This window comes from Cygnus atratus, chromosome Z (assembly GCF_013377495.2).
Source record: "Cygnus atratus isolate AKBS03 ecotype Queensland, Australia chromosome Z, CAtr_DNAZoo_HiC_assembly, whole genome shotgun sequence".
Taxonomy (NCBI): Eukaryota; Metazoa; Chordata; class Aves; order Anseriformes; family Anatidae; genus Cygnus; species Cygnus atratus.
Genome location: NC_066396.1, coordinates 10,645,957 through 10,662,367, shown reverse-complemented (window position 1 = coordinate 10,662,367; position 16,411 = coordinate 10,645,957). Strand labels below are relative to the sequence as shown.

The following is a 16,411-nucleotide window of genomic DNA, read 5'->3' as shown; positions in this document are numbered from 1 at the left end:
TCATGGCAGGACCTGAAGGACAGGCAGTGCGACCTGTGTGCCAGTGGTGACCGCATGCCACCTCCTCCTCCCCTGCGCCCAGCCCCATGCAGGGCTCACCTCGGGCGCTCAGGGACAGCACTAAGGGGCAGCGCGCTAAGAGACCTCAGAGGGAAGATCTGCAGAGCCCATGGGAAGATGGAGATCTGGGGGGCACCCCGTTGTTCAAGGGAAGCCTCAGCAAACCGCCGAAAGGGTCTGAGGACACTCACCACCAGCACGTGCTCCAGCAGCTCCAGGTAGCCATCGGCACACTCCCTGCCGAAGCGCAGCGCCCGCTGCCGCACGTCGGCGCTCACCTCCGGGTGGTAGGCAGCCTCCTGGAACCCAGGGACAGAGATTCGTATCCGAATGCCTCCCCTGCCACATCGGGGCTCAAACAGGGCACCCGCTTTTCCCCCAGCCCCCTGCCAGCCCCACGTCCCCTGCCCGCCCCTGCGGCACCTTGCAGGCGCGCAGCATGTCCGCGATGGCACGGCGGCTCAGGTTGGCCGTGGCGATGACGTCCTCCTGCCGACACGAGTTGCCAGCGGCCACAGCTTTGGCCGTGGCCATCGTGATGCCTTTCGTCATTCGGATGAAGTCCTCCGGGGTCGAGACCTGGGCAGGAGGCACCGGGGAGGAGAAGACCTGAGAAGAGAGAGGCAAGGGGTGAGGCGCAGGGCAGCAGGAGGGCAGGGGGAGCCCCGCGGCGCTGCGGCTGCGCTCACCGCCAGCTCCTGGCGGATGTGCTCTATCGTGGCCTCCAGCGCCCGCGTCCCCTTCGTGGCCTCGTCCTCCACAGCCTTCACCGTCTTCAGCAAGGAAGTGACGTTGGTCACCATCACCTGTGGGAGGGAGAACAGAACTGGGAAAAAGCTCCCCGGAAAGCCCTGGGATGCTGCCAGCACCTGTCCCTCCCTCGTGGTTTGGTACAGATCTGCCCTTTCTCCATACTCCACTCATACCTCCTCATTTTGATCTCCCACCAATGCCCCCTCTGTGCCCCCTTGCCCTGACTGCCTCCCAGTTGTCCTCCCGTCCCCAGACAGGCACAGAAGCACCTTCCTGCTCGTTTTCCAGCCCTCCTGCCCCATCCCCTTCTCCCCGTTGTGCCCCAGTGCAGACCTTGGCAGAGTTCTTCAGCTGGTAGACAGCAGGGTCATCCCCAGCTTTGCCAGCAGCTGCTTTGGTGGCACCGATCAGATCCCCAAGTGCCTTGGCCACGTCCTTCACAGCATTGATCAGAACCACCTGGGGAGAGCAAGACCAGGGTCATGGCTTGTCTGTGGTCACACTCAGGCTGTGGGTGGGGTGGTCCAGCAGCAAAAAATTTGGGCACCCCAGAACATGCCATATACACGGAGTTCAAATCAGCCAGCTCTGCTAGCACCAGGCAAAGCTCAGCCAGTGCTCTCCAAGACACGCAGAGTCCAGAGCCCCAGATGACCTCCCACCCTTAGCTCCAACCCCTTCATAAGCAGCCTCCCTTCACCCCAGACACCCCGTCCCACCTGAGTCTCTGGGTCTTCAGAGCCCAGGCTGGCAGCACCCAGCTTCACCACCTCCGCCAGGCGGGTGATGGTGGTCACGGAGGACTGGGCAGCCTGGGCTAGCTTCTCCTGGCTGGCCGTGGCGTTCTGCACCAGCACCTTGGTGTCCTCCACCAGCGCCTTGGCTGTCTTCAAGATGCCCTCCCTGGGGAGAAGAAGGGAGTCAGAGAGGGGTGTTTAGGAACGACAGACAAGCATCTGCATGCACACGTGCTCCTTGCTCCCTGCCTTCCATCTGTACGAGCCGCAGGGGAAAACTGCCAGCACAACCTGAACTTGCAGGTCTCCTTGGGGCTGGTCCACAGCTTACAGAGATGTGAGATAGCAGGACAGAGCCTGCCCCCTATCCTCAGCTGAGCAGGGGCTGGCCACGGTGTTGTACCCCCCACCCTGGTACCTGTGGTCAGCGAAGGTCTCCGAGTTCTCCCGATTGAGGGTCCCTGCCGTGGCAAACATGATGGTGGTGTCGAGGTCAGCGATGATGCCAGAGACGGCGCTGGCAGCAGTGATGCAGGCTTGCGTCCCGCGGTTTCCAGCCTGCAGGGCTGCCAGCACGTGGGACACCTGCGTGGTACGAGCAGGGTGACTGAGGGAGGCAGAGCAGGCTCAGGACGTGCCCACCACACACCTCTGACACCTCCCCAGGACGGACACCCTTCTATCCAAGGAGGGGACTCAGGAACTGTGTGGTCTGAGCACCCCTTCTTAGCTTCCATTTATTTTTATCTCGTACCTATCATGCTTAGGGTGTGCAGAAGACATTGCACTCTGCTGCTTACCAAACGAACAAGGCTAGCACCTTATCAGAAGGTTACAGCTCTTTCCTTCTGTAAGTACTAAACTCAATTTCTGTGCTTTGGCAAGTGCTCATAAGATAGTACGGTTCCTGAAGGAAAGTAAAAGCTTGGAAAGGAAGAATCTGGAGGAGGCCCTGGGCATGCAGACATGTGCCAGGCAGTATGAACCAGTGTTTGTTTTGCCTTTGTAATCTTGCTTGCAAGCACTGCCGCTCTACCCTTATCAGCTGTATTTTTTAAACCATTTTTTTTTTGTCTGTTATTAATCAGTGTGCTTTTTAAGACTGGCTGATGGGCAGGATGCTTTCCATCATGCTAGCAAAAGGCGCAGGGGCTATCGATCACCTACAATGAGCTGTAGGCTTACTGGAGACGCAGCAAATGCTACACACACCTCTGCAAGGGCTGATTTAGAGAGCCCTGGGCTGCCAGCATGGTGTGGATCAGTCTTCTTTGGCAGGCTGTTACCAGCACTTCAGCAGGCAGCACCTGGCTGTCACAGTTGCCCATCGCAGCCCAAGTTGTTGTTACAGTGCCAGCAGGGGAACCCATCCCCTGCCCCACCAGCCGAATTGTGCCAGGGCAAGAGAGCAGACAGAGCCCAGCAAGGTGACAGGAAAACCCAAGGCTCAAAGGGCACGTGGCTCAGTCCAGCATTGCTCCCACCACCTTCCTCCTCTCCTGTTACCTGCTCCGGGACCCTCGGGGACACTCACCTTCTCGGAGACCTTGCGCGCGCTCTCTATCAGCTCCTTCTTGGTGTAGGCATCGCTGGGGCTGCACTGCAGGGCTCCAGCCTTGGTCACCAGGGCGGCGCAGCCGTGACCCAGCTCCTGCACCCGGCGCTTGATGTGGGAGCCAATCTGGAGGAAAACACGTGTGTGAGACAGCCTGAAGGGACACCCTGCCCGGATCCTCTCTGACGATGCTCTCACCTCCTCGTTCTCGGCGGTGAGCGCGGCTGGCTTGGCCTCCTGTGCCAGCTGCCCGTATTCGTTGGTCAGCTGGTTGGCCAGTATGCCCAGTTCGTCCGGGTTGGTGGTGGACTTGGTGACCTGCCGGTGGGAGAAGAGCAGGGCTCAGACAGGCTCTACGGTGGGACAGGGGAGCAAGGAGGGCAGCTGCCCTGCTGGGTGAGGCTGCAGCACCACTTTCTGCTTCCCATCTCGAGTGGGGTGAATAGGGAAGAGGTGGCAGCCTCACTGGCCCCTGCACCCACCATCTCCTGCACAGTCACTGCAATAGCCTTGGCCGTCTTCACCATCGTGGTCTGGTAGTCCACAAAGGTCCCCTCTGGCTCGCCCATTGGCCCCTCGTCCAGCTGCAAGAGAACATCAGGAGAGTTTGGCCCTACCCAGAGACCCTCCTTGGCTACAGCACAGCAGGAGGTTCGTGCTGCCCTGCCTGGGGTTTTGCCCACTACGGCCCCGAGCGCTCCCTCCCCAGCCTGGACCCCAGAACTCCAGTGTGGAGAGATCTGAACATCTTCTGCATCTCTCCCTGCCTCTGACTTCTCCTTTCCCCCAGCCTTCTCTGTGTTCCCCTCACCTGGTTGATGGCCTGGGTGATGGAGTCCACCATGCCCCCGACGACACCCGCAGCGCTGGCTGCCTCGTTCAGCGTGGTGGTCAGGTCCTCCACAGCCTCCTTCATCATCTGCACGGCCTCCTCCAGAGCCTCCTGCGTGTGGGCAGCTTGCTGCAAGGAGGAGACGGAGTGAGAGAAGGAAGCTGCCCCCCCAGCGGGGACACCAGACACCAGCTCTGGGTTTTGGCGCCCAACACACGTGTAGGACACGTGGCACATGTCCAAGGCTCACCACGTGCACCTCCTGCTCACCTTGGGGTTCCCACCGGCCTCCTTGGCAGTGTACAACATCTGCAGGGCAGACTCAGCCAGCGTTTTGGTCTGGTCCAGGAGGTTCATCTGCTGCTGGTGGTTGGGTGTCTTGGAGGCAGCACCGATAGCTGCCAGGATGAGCGGCTCAAAGTACTGAGCCATCTGGGACACCTAGGGAAGAGCAGCGTCAGTGCCAGCAGCTCCTAGAGGCTGGTCAGAACCTCTCCTCCTGATGTGGGCTGCTCCACACGTCTGGTGCCTGAACACCCCCTCCCCATCCATCCCCTCCCGTTACCTTGTGTCCCAGCTGCGAGGCCTCAGCCCGCGCGGCGCTGGCCACGGGCTCGATCAGGTTGTTGATCTCCTGCACGGCCGTGATCATCTGGTTGTGCAAAGCCTGTTGAGAAGGGAGTGCACGGCATGAGGCTGCGGCAAGGCTGGCCTCGCTGAGCTCTGCTGGGGAGGAGTTAGCCTGCCCCCGTTAAGCAGGGCTCCAAAGTGATGTTTGATCACTAAACAACAAGCTCTGGCTGTAAGGGCTGTGTGACCAGGTGCAGCACAGCCCTGCTCTGTCCCTCTGAGACAGACACACAGCAGGGACACAAAGCCTGGAACAAGGCTGCTCTATCCAGCACTCGGCTGGGCGGATGCTAAAGACACAAGGAGGGCTCCCAAAGCCCCGTGTGAAAGCAGAGGAAGCCAGTAGAGGCTCCAGAAAAGGACGCTGCCCCCCGCTCACCTCCTGGGAGATGCCTTCTCGAGGGGCCAGCTGCTGGCTGATGGCTGCGAGGGAGGCCTGGTCCACCTCCCGTATGCACCTGTTCAGGACGTCGATGGCCTCGTCGCACTCCCGCTGCCCAGGAGCTTTGTCCCTGCGTGACAGATGGATCAGCACCGTGACAGGCCAGATGAGCCAAAACATCATCGTGGAGTGAGCCCAGACAGGGGAAACCATCAGCAGGGGCTCCAACCAAGCACACCAGACAGGCTGAGAGGGTCCCAGCCCGCCCTCACCTCATGTTGGTGATCAGCTTCTTGATGGAGTCTGAGACGGTGCGAGAGTGTCCGGCCAGCACCGACCACTGCGGCGGGTCCTTGGGGTTGACGGCCAGGGAGCGTGCGGTCTGGATGAGGCCGGCAGAGCTCTCCAGCATGGTCTTGGCGGATGAGACGATGGGCTCCATGGCTCTGCGTCCCTGTGCAGGGAGATGGAGGCCCAGTGACATGGACGGACAGGCAAGTCACCCCTTCTCCTCACCCAGGAGCAGCCCCTTGATGCCCAACGCTCGCTGCTGCCTCCTCATCGCACCCTCCAGACGCCAGCCCTGCTCTGGGTCCCATTTCAAGCTCCTCCCCACCCTGCGGCAGCTCCCACCACAGCCAGGCCACCCCTCCCTGCCCCGGCGGCACCCCACCTCGGGGCTGATCTGGGCAGGAACGGTGGCAAACTCTGGGTTGGAGGCGAAGGCCGTCAGGTTGTCCACGGCCTCTATCAGAGGAGCCGTGGCCGCGCGGCACCGCTCCCGGTTCTCCTCGTTGAAGGCTCCATCCAGGGCCTGGCGTGCAGGAGAGAGCGAGCAGTTAGTTATCCAGCCCTGAGCACGCCCCACGTCCCACCTCTGCGGGCCTGCCCGTGCCACCCCAACGCACCTTGATGGTCTTCACCAGGTTGGCCGTGCTGTTGGCCACCTCCTTGGCCGACTGGACGAACTGCCGCTTGGCGACGGGGTTGGCGGTGCGGGAGGAGGCCAGGCGGCACGTGTTGCACAGGGCCGAGGTGTGCTTGGCCACGATGGTGGCTGCTGACAGCACCTGGGGAGGAGAGCAGAGTGAGGCAGGACCCGCAGCACCTCCCCGCTCTCCAGCACTCCCTTTTAGGCAGGAAAACGCCCATGGCGGTGCCCCACCTCACACTCACCTGTGACTGCGTGCAGGCAGGGTCCACCAGGTTCTGGCAGGCCATCTGGATGGCTTGGTTAGCTCTGGCAAACTGAGTGGGGTCTACCAGGCCCTGCTGTCCCGCCTGACTGTTGGGATCAGAAACTCCCACCAGGTAGGCAGCCTGCAAAGACGAGAGAGGCCGTGAGGGAATGCACCGGGGCAGGGGCAGGAAAGGGATCCCAGCACCAGGCACGATGGATGGGGCTGGGACCAAATGCATCTCACCTGGGCTGCTGCTTCCGTGAGCCCGCAGAGAGCTTTGGAGGCAGTGCTGATGGACTCCCCGAACTCGGGCAGCTTGCTGTTCTTGGCGTTCTGGGAGATGCCGGCCATGGACTCGCCCAGCACCTGCGGGGGACACAGCCACCAGCTGGAGACCACCGCCCGCCCGGTGCTGCAGCCTCAGAGCTCACCGTGCTCCGCCAGCTGGGCGTCTGTAACCTGGAGGAAGACGCTCACCTTGGAGTTCTCCATGACGCTGTCCAGGCAGTTGAAGTAGGACATGTCATTGACAGTCTGCGTGGGGTTCTCCAACAGCTCCTTCACCGTCTACAGGGACACGGGTGTCATGTCAAGGGGAAGGGTCTGTGCTCTCCACATCCCACACCTTGCTCTCGCCGCTCCTTTTTGCTCTCTCCTGCCTCTTGTGGCACAGAGGAGCTGTTCCTCTCCCCACCCCAGACATCTCAGCACCCAGCCAAGCAGAATTCTCCAATTCTCACCTCCAGCTCCCTCAGGGCATTGTCGCACTCCTTCTGTCCTGGCGCCTGCTGGGTGCACATGGTGATCAGCTGGTTAATGCTGTCGGTCACGGCCCTGCCGGGACACGGGGAGAGACACGCCTGGATCAGTGCCAACGTCACCGCCCAGAGCCACCACTATTGCAAACACCTTAACCTGGCCGTGGGGCATGTCCTGGTGTAGGAAACGGGCAGAGGTTCTGGCTGGAGGACATTCCTACCTGCCCAAGGGCCTGTCTCTTTTGATAGACTGCGACAGGGCAGCCAGGTCAGGATGACATTAGATAAATGGTCTCAGGACAGCCCCATAGCAAGCTGAGCCCCATGGAGGCAAACACCAGGACTCCTGAAGCTGCTGGCCCAGCATAAACTTTGGCACTTGCCCACCTCCCTCCACGCAGCCCGAGCAGTTCCTCCTACCGTGCAGCCGCTGCCAGCTGATTCTTGAGGTTGGGGGCTGCAGGGTCAGTGGAAAGCGCCTTTGCTGCCAGCAGCAGCTTGCTGGAGGACATGGAGATGCTCTTCAAGTTTGACACCACCTGCGCCTGGTCTTCCTTGTTCTGCAAGGAGCCAAAACAAGTCACCTACAGCAGGTTCCCAAGCTCCATGCCCACCCTCTGGGTTTCTGCAATGCTTTCCAGGCTGTGCCAGCTCCCTTCACTCAACTCATCCGCTGGCCACCAGCAGCAAGTGTTTGGCGACAACACTCACTGCACGCAAGCCACTTCCTCCCCTGTTCTTGCTATTTAGCCCACCTCCAGGCTCCATCTCGATGGTGTTAGCCACAGCTGCTCACAGCAGTCCCTGAACCACTGCTCATGGTTGCATGCCTTCCCCAGCACTCAGCAGCCTCCCACCATAGCCAGGACTGCCAAAAGTGTGTTCGCTCTCACCGGGGACAGGCTGGCCATCTCCACTCCCGCCTGCAGGAACTCGTTGAAGTCCTGTCCAAATTTGCCCGAGGACTTGGCCAGGTCCTGTGGGGTGCCCCGCGATGCCTGCACCAGCTCGTTGGCAGACTGGTTGAGTCCCGCCGCTGCCCGGTTCAGCTGGCTCTGCGCCTCCTGGAAGGTCTTGGTGCTGGGAGGGAACTGGAGGCAGGGAGGGGGTCAGGAGCAGCATGGTGAGCTGCTGGGTGAAGGCCCAGCACCCTCACACGCCTGGGGACGTGCCGGAGAGCATCCAGCATGGCCGGTGCCCGCTGCATCACCTCCCCGTCCCCCTCAGCCCCGTGCTGAGCTCACCGAATCCGACAGCAGCCTCTTGCTGGCCTCTCCCACCATGCGGATGGCAGCGTCCACGTCCCGCTGCCCGGGCAGGCAGTTCACGCAGCGGTTCAGCGCCTGCGACACCGCCTTGGCCACCTGCAGAGGACGAGAGCGGCGGCTGTCCCTCGACCACCCCCATCAACCTGCCCCCATCCCGCAGCCTCCCCCAGGCCCCGGTCCCACCTGCACCAGGCGCTGCTGGCTGTCGGGGTCTCCAGGCTTGGCCACCGCCTTCCTGGCCTCCTCGATGAGGTTGTTGGCCTTATCCATGACGTCGCTGGCGCACTCCAGCATGGCGCCCTGCGCCTGCGGGTCCGACGTGTTGGCCGCCACGCCGCGGGCGGCCTGGCTGAGTGAGCGCAGCGCCTGGGCCACCTCCCGGGCAGCGATGCCTGCCGGGGGGGAGAGCGGTCAGTCAGCGAGAGCACGGCCCCTCCAAGGGGCACAGCCGGGGCATGACGGCTTGTACCTGTGTAGTTCTCGTTGCCCTGGGCCACCTCGCCCAGGAGGTGGGCGATGGCGGAGGTGACGGCCTTGGTGCTGTTCCCCAGGTCCTGGGCGCACTTTTCCATCTGCAGGGCAAGCAGGGGTTACACCTCGCCCGTACAGACCCCAAAACCCCGTGTCCAACACCCCGTGTGCCCTCTCACCGTCTCTCCGGGCAGAGGTTTGAGCTTTCCATCCCTGGCGGCCGCCTTGGCCTCCTGCAGGTCCCTCTCCAGGCTCTGCACCAGGCCCAGCGCCGAGTCGATCTCCAGGGGCCCGCAGGCCTCCTGCGCCTGTGGTGGGGAGAAAGAAGAGCAGCTTTGCAGGAGCTCGGCCACCATGAGGGCTGTCCCTGCCTGCCCGCCCTCCCCCACCAGCCTCTCACCTTCTGTGCGGCCGTGCGGAGCTCGGCCAGGGCCGCGGCCAGGTTCTTGGCGCACTGGCTGAGCTGCATGGCGGAGGCCTGGTCGGTGATGGTGGGCACGGTGGCCTTGGCCGCGGCTACCATCTTCCCACCGGGCTGCCAAAAGAAGGAGGAGTGAGACGGGGTGGCACGCAGCTAGCTGTCTCCTCGCTGCCCGCGGCCGGCAGCAGGTTTGGGGGGGTACCTGCAGGAAGTTCTGGCTGGCGGCGATGAGGGCCAGCTGGGCGCTGGGGCTGTCCGGCTGCGACTGGCTTCCCCGCACGCCCTGCACCAGCATGGGGATCTGGTCGGCCACCACCTGGGACCAGAGGAGAGGAAAGTTACTGCGGGGGACACGGAGAGCGCAGGTCCCTCCGGTGGCTCCAGCCAAACCTGCCCTCCCTGCCGCCTGCGGCTCGGCCACCCGCAGATCTGACTGCTGGTGGCTGTGGAGAGGGACTCTGTCAGGGAGTGTAGCCATAGGACAAGGGGGAATGGCTTTAAAGTAAAAGAGGGTAGGTGTAGATTAAGATATAAGGAGGAAATTCTTCACTCAGAGGGTGGCGAGGCCCTGGCACGGGCTGCCCAGAGAAGCTGTGGGTGCCCCATCCCTGGCAGTGCTCAAGGCCAGGCTGGGTGGGGCTTTGGGCAGCCTGGGCTGGTGGGAGGTGTCCCTGCCCATGGCAGGGGGCTGGAATTAGATGATCTTTAAGGTCCCTCCCAACCCAACCCATTCTGTGCTTCTATGATCCCAGGACCATTGATCAAACAATCAGAGAGAGTCAGACATGAACCTAGCCCCTCAAGAGCCTCCTTGCAGGCATCCCCCCAGAACCCAGTGCTCTACAACAACTCCCAGAGCCATCCCTAACCCATTTACAGATGCCACACCCTGCTAATATTTTGTTCAAGATGCTGCATGACTCTAAGTCAAGTTTAAAAAACTGTCAAAAAACCCTCACGCTGTATTTGCCGAAATCACTGTTCTCAAAGTAAGGCTGCTCGGCACAAACACAGTAAAAGATGGGCGCATAACTACAATTCTCACAACATCTTTTCCCACCATTTTGCTCAGAGACCTGCAGGCACCCAGACCTCCCCTGTGCCCCTTACCTTGCAGCTCTGCACCAGCTGCTGCTGCGCGGCGGGGTTCTTGTTGGAGGCGGCGGCGTGCTGCGCGGCGGCGATGGTCTGGGTGGCGGAGGCGGCCGCTTGCTTGGCTGCGTGCTGCAGGGGAAAGGCAGGGGTCAGCCGTGGGGACAATGTGGCTTAGAGGCCCCCCACCATGAATCGGGGTCCTGCTCCCCTCTAAGCTTCTCCTGCTGTGCCTCTGCCTGCCACAGCAGTGCCAGCACCTGTGGTGCTGGAGATCAAGTTCAGCACCGTAAGGCAACGTGGCGTGAACACGGAAAAGGGGGATGCTGCTCAGATATTGTGGTGACAGCAGGGAGCAGTGAAGTCTCTACAGCATTCAGCATGAACATATAAACCGTACAAATGGGATGTCATCTCTCCAGAAAGCATCGGAATCCAGGCTCCTGGCCAGGACCAGCTCGTACACCATCCCTCCTCCTGCTCTGCCTCCCCTGCCCGGTGCTCACCTCCAGCTTGTGCACCAGCTTCTTCTTGATGGCATTCTGCGCCGCGGCGTTGGTGGCCATGCGGAGCCCCTCCGCCGCCTCCCGCAGCCGCTGCTGCTGCTCCTCGCTGTCCGGGTGGGCTGCGGCTCCCTGGGCAAAGCAGGAGAGCCATCACACCTTTACATCCCACACTTTATGGGGAGCAGCCCCTCTGCTCCAGCAGCTCTTCCCGTGCACCACGAACCTTTGCAGCCTCGACCATCTTGGCGGTGGCATCGGCCAGGATCTTGGCTGCGCTCAGCAGCTTGCGCGAGTTCTCCAGGTCCGTCTCTCCCTCTGCGTCGGCTTTGATGGCGTTGACGAGGTCGGAGGTGGCCTGGGCCAGAATACGAGCCTGCCGCACCATTTCCCCTGGGACGGAAAGGAAGGGTGGCCGTCAGCAAGTCCCGGAGGCTCCCTGATACCTCCCCGCTCCACCACACCAGCCTCCTGTCCTCGGTGCAAGCCCCAGGCACCAGACCACAGCAAAGACACAGTAAACAGGCATGGAAGCACAGCCCCGGAGAGGCTGCTCCATCTACCCGTGCTCCCTTGAGCCCCCCCACCCACTCTGCTCCTCCCCAGGTGCCACCAGCCGGCCGCTCTCACCCGCGTCGCCCATGGAGCTGAATATGTTCTCAGTGACGTTGAGGATGGTGTCGGTGGCCTGGTCGTAGCGCCCGATGGGCTGCCCGCCCGTGGCGTGCTGCTTGATGTGCTGCAGCAGGTCATTCAGGGCCTGGGTGACGGCAGTGGCTGCCACCCCCACCTGCTTCAGCAGCTGGTCATCGCTGGTGGCCGCCTTGGAGGCCTCCACGCAGCCCTCTGCCGACTTGGCCACCAACTTGCCGGCCTCGATCAGCTGCTCCTGGCACACCGGGGAGCTGATGGTGGGAGCCACGACCTGCAGGGGAGGAGGAAGCTCTGCAGCTGCCACCGCGCAGCTCCTGCTCTCCAGGAGCTGTCCCTGACCACTGTCCCTGACCTCCAAAGAGGACAGAAATCAGGACATGTGGTCCCAAACCCAGTGGGGTGAGCGTGGGTGCCGCTTACCTTGGTGCAGGCCACCAGCTGGGAGGTGGAGAGGGCGCACTGCGTGGCGGCCGCGATCACCTGCGTCTGCAGCGCCGAGTCCTCCGTTTTCTGAGCCACGTTCTTGGCTTTGAGCACCAGGGCAGCGGCGGCGCTGGCCACGGCCTTGGCCAGCTGCATGAGCATGTCCTGCGGGGATGGAGGAGGTCAGCGCTGGAGTCACCGCGGAGCCAGGCACGGCCGCCCGCACGGCTCTCTCGTGAAATATTCAGCAGGGAAACATGAGCTCAGGGGGCCTTTCCGCCACCTCAGCCTCGCAACGAACTCCTGGAGCGGCTTGTGTGGCTGGCAACTCCTCGAGCACATCCCTACGGTGTGCCACAGCCGGTACCAGGACGCTGCCCTGGATAAACACACCTCCAGGAGCAGCTCGGACAACCTCCAGCATCACCCGTGATGCTGCCACAGGAACAACCTGCGCCACATCCTCAATGGTACCGCAGCGAGAACCACAATGCCAGGACGCCCTGCCAGCAGGCAGCTTCCCTCGCAGGATGCCCGACCTGACAGCACGCTGCAGCCCTCAGGACTCGCCCTCACGCCGTGTTGCTGGCACCCACCTGCAGCAGTGCCAGGCTGCAAGCCCCGGGGCACTGAGCGTGGGGCAAGGAGCTCGGATGAGGTGCTGTGCCCAGGGCACTGCTCCCCGGCTGCAGCACGGGCACCCTCCCACTGGAGACAGCAGCTACGCCGCTGCCAAGCCCCGGTCCTCCTTCTGAGGGCGTGCTTGCAGAGCGTGAACGAGGCAAAACCACCACCAGGCTCCTGAGCAAGCCCTGAAGCTGCACCCTGCTACTACAGCAAAGCCTCTGGCCACCAAGCGGAAATATCACACCATCCCCTCGCCTCCTGCGAGCAAAGGCTGCTCCTGCTGCCGTCCATCACCCTTCCAGACAGGACAGCAGCCCGAGAGCACATGCGCCGAGCTCAGGAGCCACCAGTTCCCCAAAGCACCGCAGCTGCCCGAGGCAGAGAAGCAGCCCCCCGGCAGAGGAGCCCAGAGGAAGGAAGCAGATACACTTGGGTCTGGTGGCGGCGGGGCAGGCTGCCCTGCACACCGCCCTCCGGTTCCTAAATCCGCCCCTTGGCCCCGCTGCCCTCCACCGGCTGCGTGAGCTGCGACTGCCAGGTCTGCAGCAGGGGCCCTGCAGGATGGAGCTGCCTTTCCTGGCTCTCTCTCCAGGGTTTTCTACTCATATCGTGGCCCCAGTGAACAGAAACCTCTCCTTTCGGGAGCCTGTTTTGGTCCATGCTAGGGCTGGCTCCCTCTCCCAGCACCGTCTGCTGCCTCCCTTGCGCTGGGAGCAGCAGTCATGGAAAAACAGTGTGGCTGGAGGTCAGCTCAGCAAAAAAAAACAACCACGGGGCTCCAGCTGCCTCGGTTCCCTGCTCTGGGCAGCCTCACAGACCCGGGCACAGCTTGCCCGGGCAGCGACCCGAGTGCATGGACTTCGGAGAGCTGATTACGAGAAAAGCAGATTTTCCACCAGAGCCCTTCTCCCAAGAGTTCAGCTGATCGTCCCCAGAGGAGCAGCCCTCACATCCGAGAGGGGCAGACACCACCAAGCCATGCCTACAGCTCCCTTTTACCGTCTTTGGGTCAGAGGCAGACAGGATCCAAGCGCGCCGGCTTTCTGGTATCTACATGAGAATCCACAAGACAAGAGGCGTTACAGGACCGCGGCTCCAAGGGCGGGGATGGGAATCGGCCTGTCCCCTCCCTGGGCAAAGTCACCGTGCACGGGCCAAGCTTCAGCACGGACCTCTCCTGCCGGCAGAAGGTCCCCGCGGGGCGCTCCTGTGCAAGGCAGAAGGTTTTTTCGAGCACGCGTCCCTGTGCGCAGCCAGGCCCACCCACCTGGAACCGAGGGTCGGTGTCGCTCTCCCCGATCTGCTGCAGCAGCTCCCCGCTGGTCTGGCCCACCAGGCCGGCAGCCTGCAGGAGGTTCTGGCGGGGCTGCAAGGGAGGAGGAAAAAAAAAAAAAAAAAACAAACAACCATGGGTTTTGAGCAAGCCCCAAACCGAGCTGTTCCGCCGGCTCCCACCCCCCGTAGCCCCACGTCCCTCTGCCCCCTCGCACCTCGGCGCTGGCAGGCTGCGCCGTTTTCAGCAAGTCGGAGACGGCGCTGGCCAGGTTCTTGGCCGCCTGCAGGAGCTGCCGCCCGTTCCCTCCCTCATCCTCCATCAGCGCGGCCAGCAGCTTCACGCCCTTGGACATCTCGGTCAGGTTAGAAGATATGGTGGTGACGGCACAGCCCACGGCTGTGTAGTCCGTATCTGCTGGGTCCCCTGCGCGGGAAGGAGAGGAGATGTGGGGACAGAACATGTTCAGTGACGCCCCAAAAGCACCCCTGCGCCTGGAATTGATGTGATTCTTCCTGCGAGCGCTTGGAGAAGCCCCCTGGCTCCTAAGTCCAAAGAATGGTCACATTGTTTGGGAAGGGCGGCACGGGAAAGGAGAGCTGGACCACACCGCGGCCGTGACCGTGGTTTAGGGGAGGACAGGTCAGCCACAGCAGGGGAAGGATGGGGAGCAGCCTGTGCACCAACAGGGATGTTGTGGGGTCAAAAGGCAGGGAGTGCTACTGATTCTCCAGGCACATCGGAAGAGGTCTGGGCTCTGTTAGCTCTGGTTGAGCCAGGCTGCCTCCCTCCAGTCTCCAAGGGAGGGCAGGAACATTGATCTTCATCCAAAAGCTGGAGAAGGGAGACCAAGCCTTCTCCAGAGGTGGAGAATCGCTGTTGTCCAAGCCCTCCACCTACCTGCGGTGAGGTTGACCACCGAGGCTGTGCCGGCAGTGATAGCATCCACCTGGGAGTGGATCTCATGCTTGGACTCATCCATCTTGTTCTTGCGCCACGCTTTGGAAGCCTGAAATGGGGAGAACGGGGTCAGGAGGTGGAGGTGGTGGTGGGGAGCCCCAGTGAGGTGCAAGAACGAGGAGACAAGGAGAAGGGAAGGAAGGGCAGTTACCACCCAAAACTCAGCTCATCCTAAAGCTGCAAGCTTGTAAGAGCAACCCCTCCAAGACCAAGCATCCCTTCCACTCCTGTGCCTGGAGCTGGACACAACCCCACCTCTGCAGGGAGCAGATATCCCGGGAGCTGCTGACACTTCTCCTGGGACAGCAACCAACACCCCTCCCAGCTTGGCTCCTTCAGCCCGGAGAGCCCGGCACCCCTTTTCCCCAGGCACTCACAGCATCCTGCCCGAGGGGCGGCAAGGTCTCGAAGTCGTCCAGGGTGGCCTGGGCTGCGTTCACAGCCTGCATGCTGGAGTTGATGGTGCCCGTCAGCGCCTGCTGGGCTGAAGTCTGCAAGGCAAGGGCAGGGTGAGGTACGCTGGGGGAAGCACTCTGGGAAGGTGCAGCCACAAAAGGAGGGCAGACAGCAAAAAGGGGGTCTCCGCTCCGCGCCCCCCACTGGGAAATGCCCCATCCCACTGCAAAGTGGATGCCCGGTGGAGAGCCCAGCCCATAACCATCTCTCTGGGAGCAGGAGCAAAGGCTGCGGGGACACAGAGCTTTTACAGCACGCCCTGGGGGCAGGCACCGAAGGTAACAGACTCCTTGTGGCCCTGCCCAAATGTTTCCTTGGCTGCAGAGGAGGATGAAGGGGAGGGCAGCACCCCCAGCAGCAGCAGGGCTGTGCCACGAACCACAGCACCGGGAACAGCCCCGCAGGTGCCCGTTCCTTGCAGTGGTGGGCACGGGGAGCGCTTACCAGGGGCGGCATGTGCCCTCGGTGCATCTGGCCGCTGGTGATCTGCAGCTGGGCCTGGGGCATGGTCCCCACCTGGAAGTTCTCGGGGCCCCCAGCCCCGGTGCGCATGATGGCCGGCAGGGCGACCGAGCCCAGCTCCGCCTTGCCAACACGGTTAAACTGCTGCTGCAGCACAGTCGACCTGCAACGGGGGAAAAACGGCAGCTAGGTCCAGGAACGCTCACCTCGGACAAACCTCCTCCCTGCACCAGCACCACCGCTGTGTACGAGCCCCTGAGGGTGAAGGATGCCCACGGGATGCCGGGGGCTGCGGCTGTCCCGCAGGCGTGCGGCACGGCACACTTACTTCTTTGGAGACACGGAGTCTTCCAGCATGGTGGACTCCTCATCCCCCTCCAGTCCAAAGTGGTCTTTGCTCTTTTTCTGTGGAGGTGAAGAGAAAACGTCTCAGCCTGCGTGCACCTCCCAGCCTCCCCACCGCTGCCCAGGCTGGGGCACCCCCATACCCCACGGCACGTCCCCAGCCCCCCCAGCAGCACCGCGTGCCCGTGGGGCACCTTGTAGCACCCCAAGGAGAGGAGCCAGCTGTAGGTAGGCTTCCCGCACACCCAGGCACTCGCCTTTTTCAGGATGATGTCGATGTAGCCGGCGATCAGCTGGGCGATCTGCTCCCCCTCCGTTGTCTGCACGGAGTAGTAGCCATCCTGGTAATCTCCAAAATCCTGCAACAGCATGGCACGGGGTTGCACCAGGGCAGGGTGCACGCGCCCGTCCTGAGCCCCTCTGGTATGTGCTAAGCACCCGTGGCCAGCTGCTGTGCCAGGAGCAGGGCTCAGCCCCTCAGCATCTACCCATCTCGGGGCCAGCAGAGGCAGGAGGAGCAGGGCGAGGCAGCCCCACGAAGGGGAACAACTCAAGGGAGGAGCAGAGG

The 16,411-nt window shown here is 62.4% G+C and overlaps 1 protein-coding gene across 6 annotated transcripts in view; it reads right to left on the bottom strand.

Moving 5' to 3' along the window:
- Positions 1 to 16,411, bottom strand: part of TLN1 (talin 1) — a 31,568-nt gene that overhangs the window by 6,346 nt on the left and 8,811 nt on the right. For all 6 annotated transcript variants that reach the window (XM_035563850.2, XM_035563851.2, XM_035563854.2 and 3 more), the window contains exons 11-50: positions 16,101 to 16,202; positions 15,827 to 15,903; positions 15,481 to 15,661; positions 14,958 to 15,071; positions 14,521 to 14,629; positions 13,838 to 14,046; positions 13,615 to 13,713; positions 11,718 to 11,885; positions 11,274 to 11,568; positions 10,870 to 11,036; positions 10,647 to 10,775; positions 10,159 to 10,272; positions 9,251 to 9,364; positions 9,028 to 9,162; positions 8,807 to 8,935; positions 8,626 to 8,728; positions 8,340 to 8,548; positions 8,133 to 8,252; positions 7,782 to 7,979; positions 7,309 to 7,448; positions 6,871 to 6,964; positions 6,608 to 6,697; positions 6,374 to 6,496; positions 6,126 to 6,269; positions 5,858 to 6,019; positions 5,623 to 5,763; positions 5,222 to 5,403; positions 4,947 to 5,079; positions 4,503 to 4,604; positions 4,208 to 4,378; positions 3,917 to 4,066; positions 3,588 to 3,689; positions 3,304 to 3,423; positions 3,085 to 3,231; positions 1,969 to 2,135; positions 1,533 to 1,716; positions 1,147 to 1,272; positions 750 to 866; positions 484 to 669; positions 252 to 359 (exon numbers count right to left, since the gene is read on the bottom strand). In XM_035563850.2, the coding sequence (XP_035419743.1) occupies positions 252 to 359; positions 484 to 669; positions 750 to 866; positions 1,147 to 1,272; positions 1,533 to 1,716; positions 1,969 to 2,135; positions 3,085 to 3,231; positions 3,304 to 3,423; positions 3,588 to 3,689; positions 3,917 to 4,066; positions 4,208 to 4,378; positions 4,503 to 4,604; positions 4,947 to 5,079; positions 5,222 to 5,403; positions 5,623 to 5,763; positions 5,858 to 6,019; positions 6,126 to 6,269; positions 6,374 to 6,496; positions 6,608 to 6,697; positions 6,871 to 6,964; positions 7,309 to 7,448; positions 7,782 to 7,979; positions 8,133 to 8,252; positions 8,340 to 8,548; positions 8,626 to 8,728; positions 8,807 to 8,935; positions 9,028 to 9,162; positions 9,251 to 9,364; positions 10,159 to 10,272; positions 10,647 to 10,775; positions 10,870 to 11,036; positions 11,274 to 11,568; positions 11,718 to 11,885; positions 13,615 to 13,713; positions 13,838 to 14,046; positions 14,521 to 14,629; positions 14,958 to 15,071; positions 15,481 to 15,661; positions 15,827 to 15,903; positions 16,101 to 16,202 (5,661 nt within the window). The remainder of the gene's footprint in view (positions 1 to 251; positions 360 to 483; positions 670 to 749; positions 867 to 1,146; positions 1,273 to 1,532; positions 1,717 to 1,968; positions 2,136 to 3,084; positions 3,232 to 3,303; positions 3,424 to 3,587; positions 3,690 to 3,916; positions 4,067 to 4,207; positions 4,379 to 4,502; positions 4,605 to 4,946; positions 5,080 to 5,221; positions 5,404 to 5,622; positions 5,764 to 5,857; positions 6,020 to 6,125; positions 6,270 to 6,373; positions 6,497 to 6,607; positions 6,698 to 6,870; positions 6,965 to 7,308; positions 7,449 to 7,781; positions 7,980 to 8,132; positions 8,253 to 8,339; positions 8,549 to 8,625; positions 8,729 to 8,806; positions 8,936 to 9,027; positions 9,163 to 9,250; positions 9,365 to 10,158; positions 10,273 to 10,646; positions 10,776 to 10,869; positions 11,037 to 11,273; positions 11,569 to 11,717; positions 11,886 to 13,614; positions 13,714 to 13,837; positions 14,047 to 14,520; positions 14,630 to 14,957; positions 15,072 to 15,480; positions 15,662 to 15,826; positions 15,904 to 16,100; positions 16,203 to 16,411) is intronic.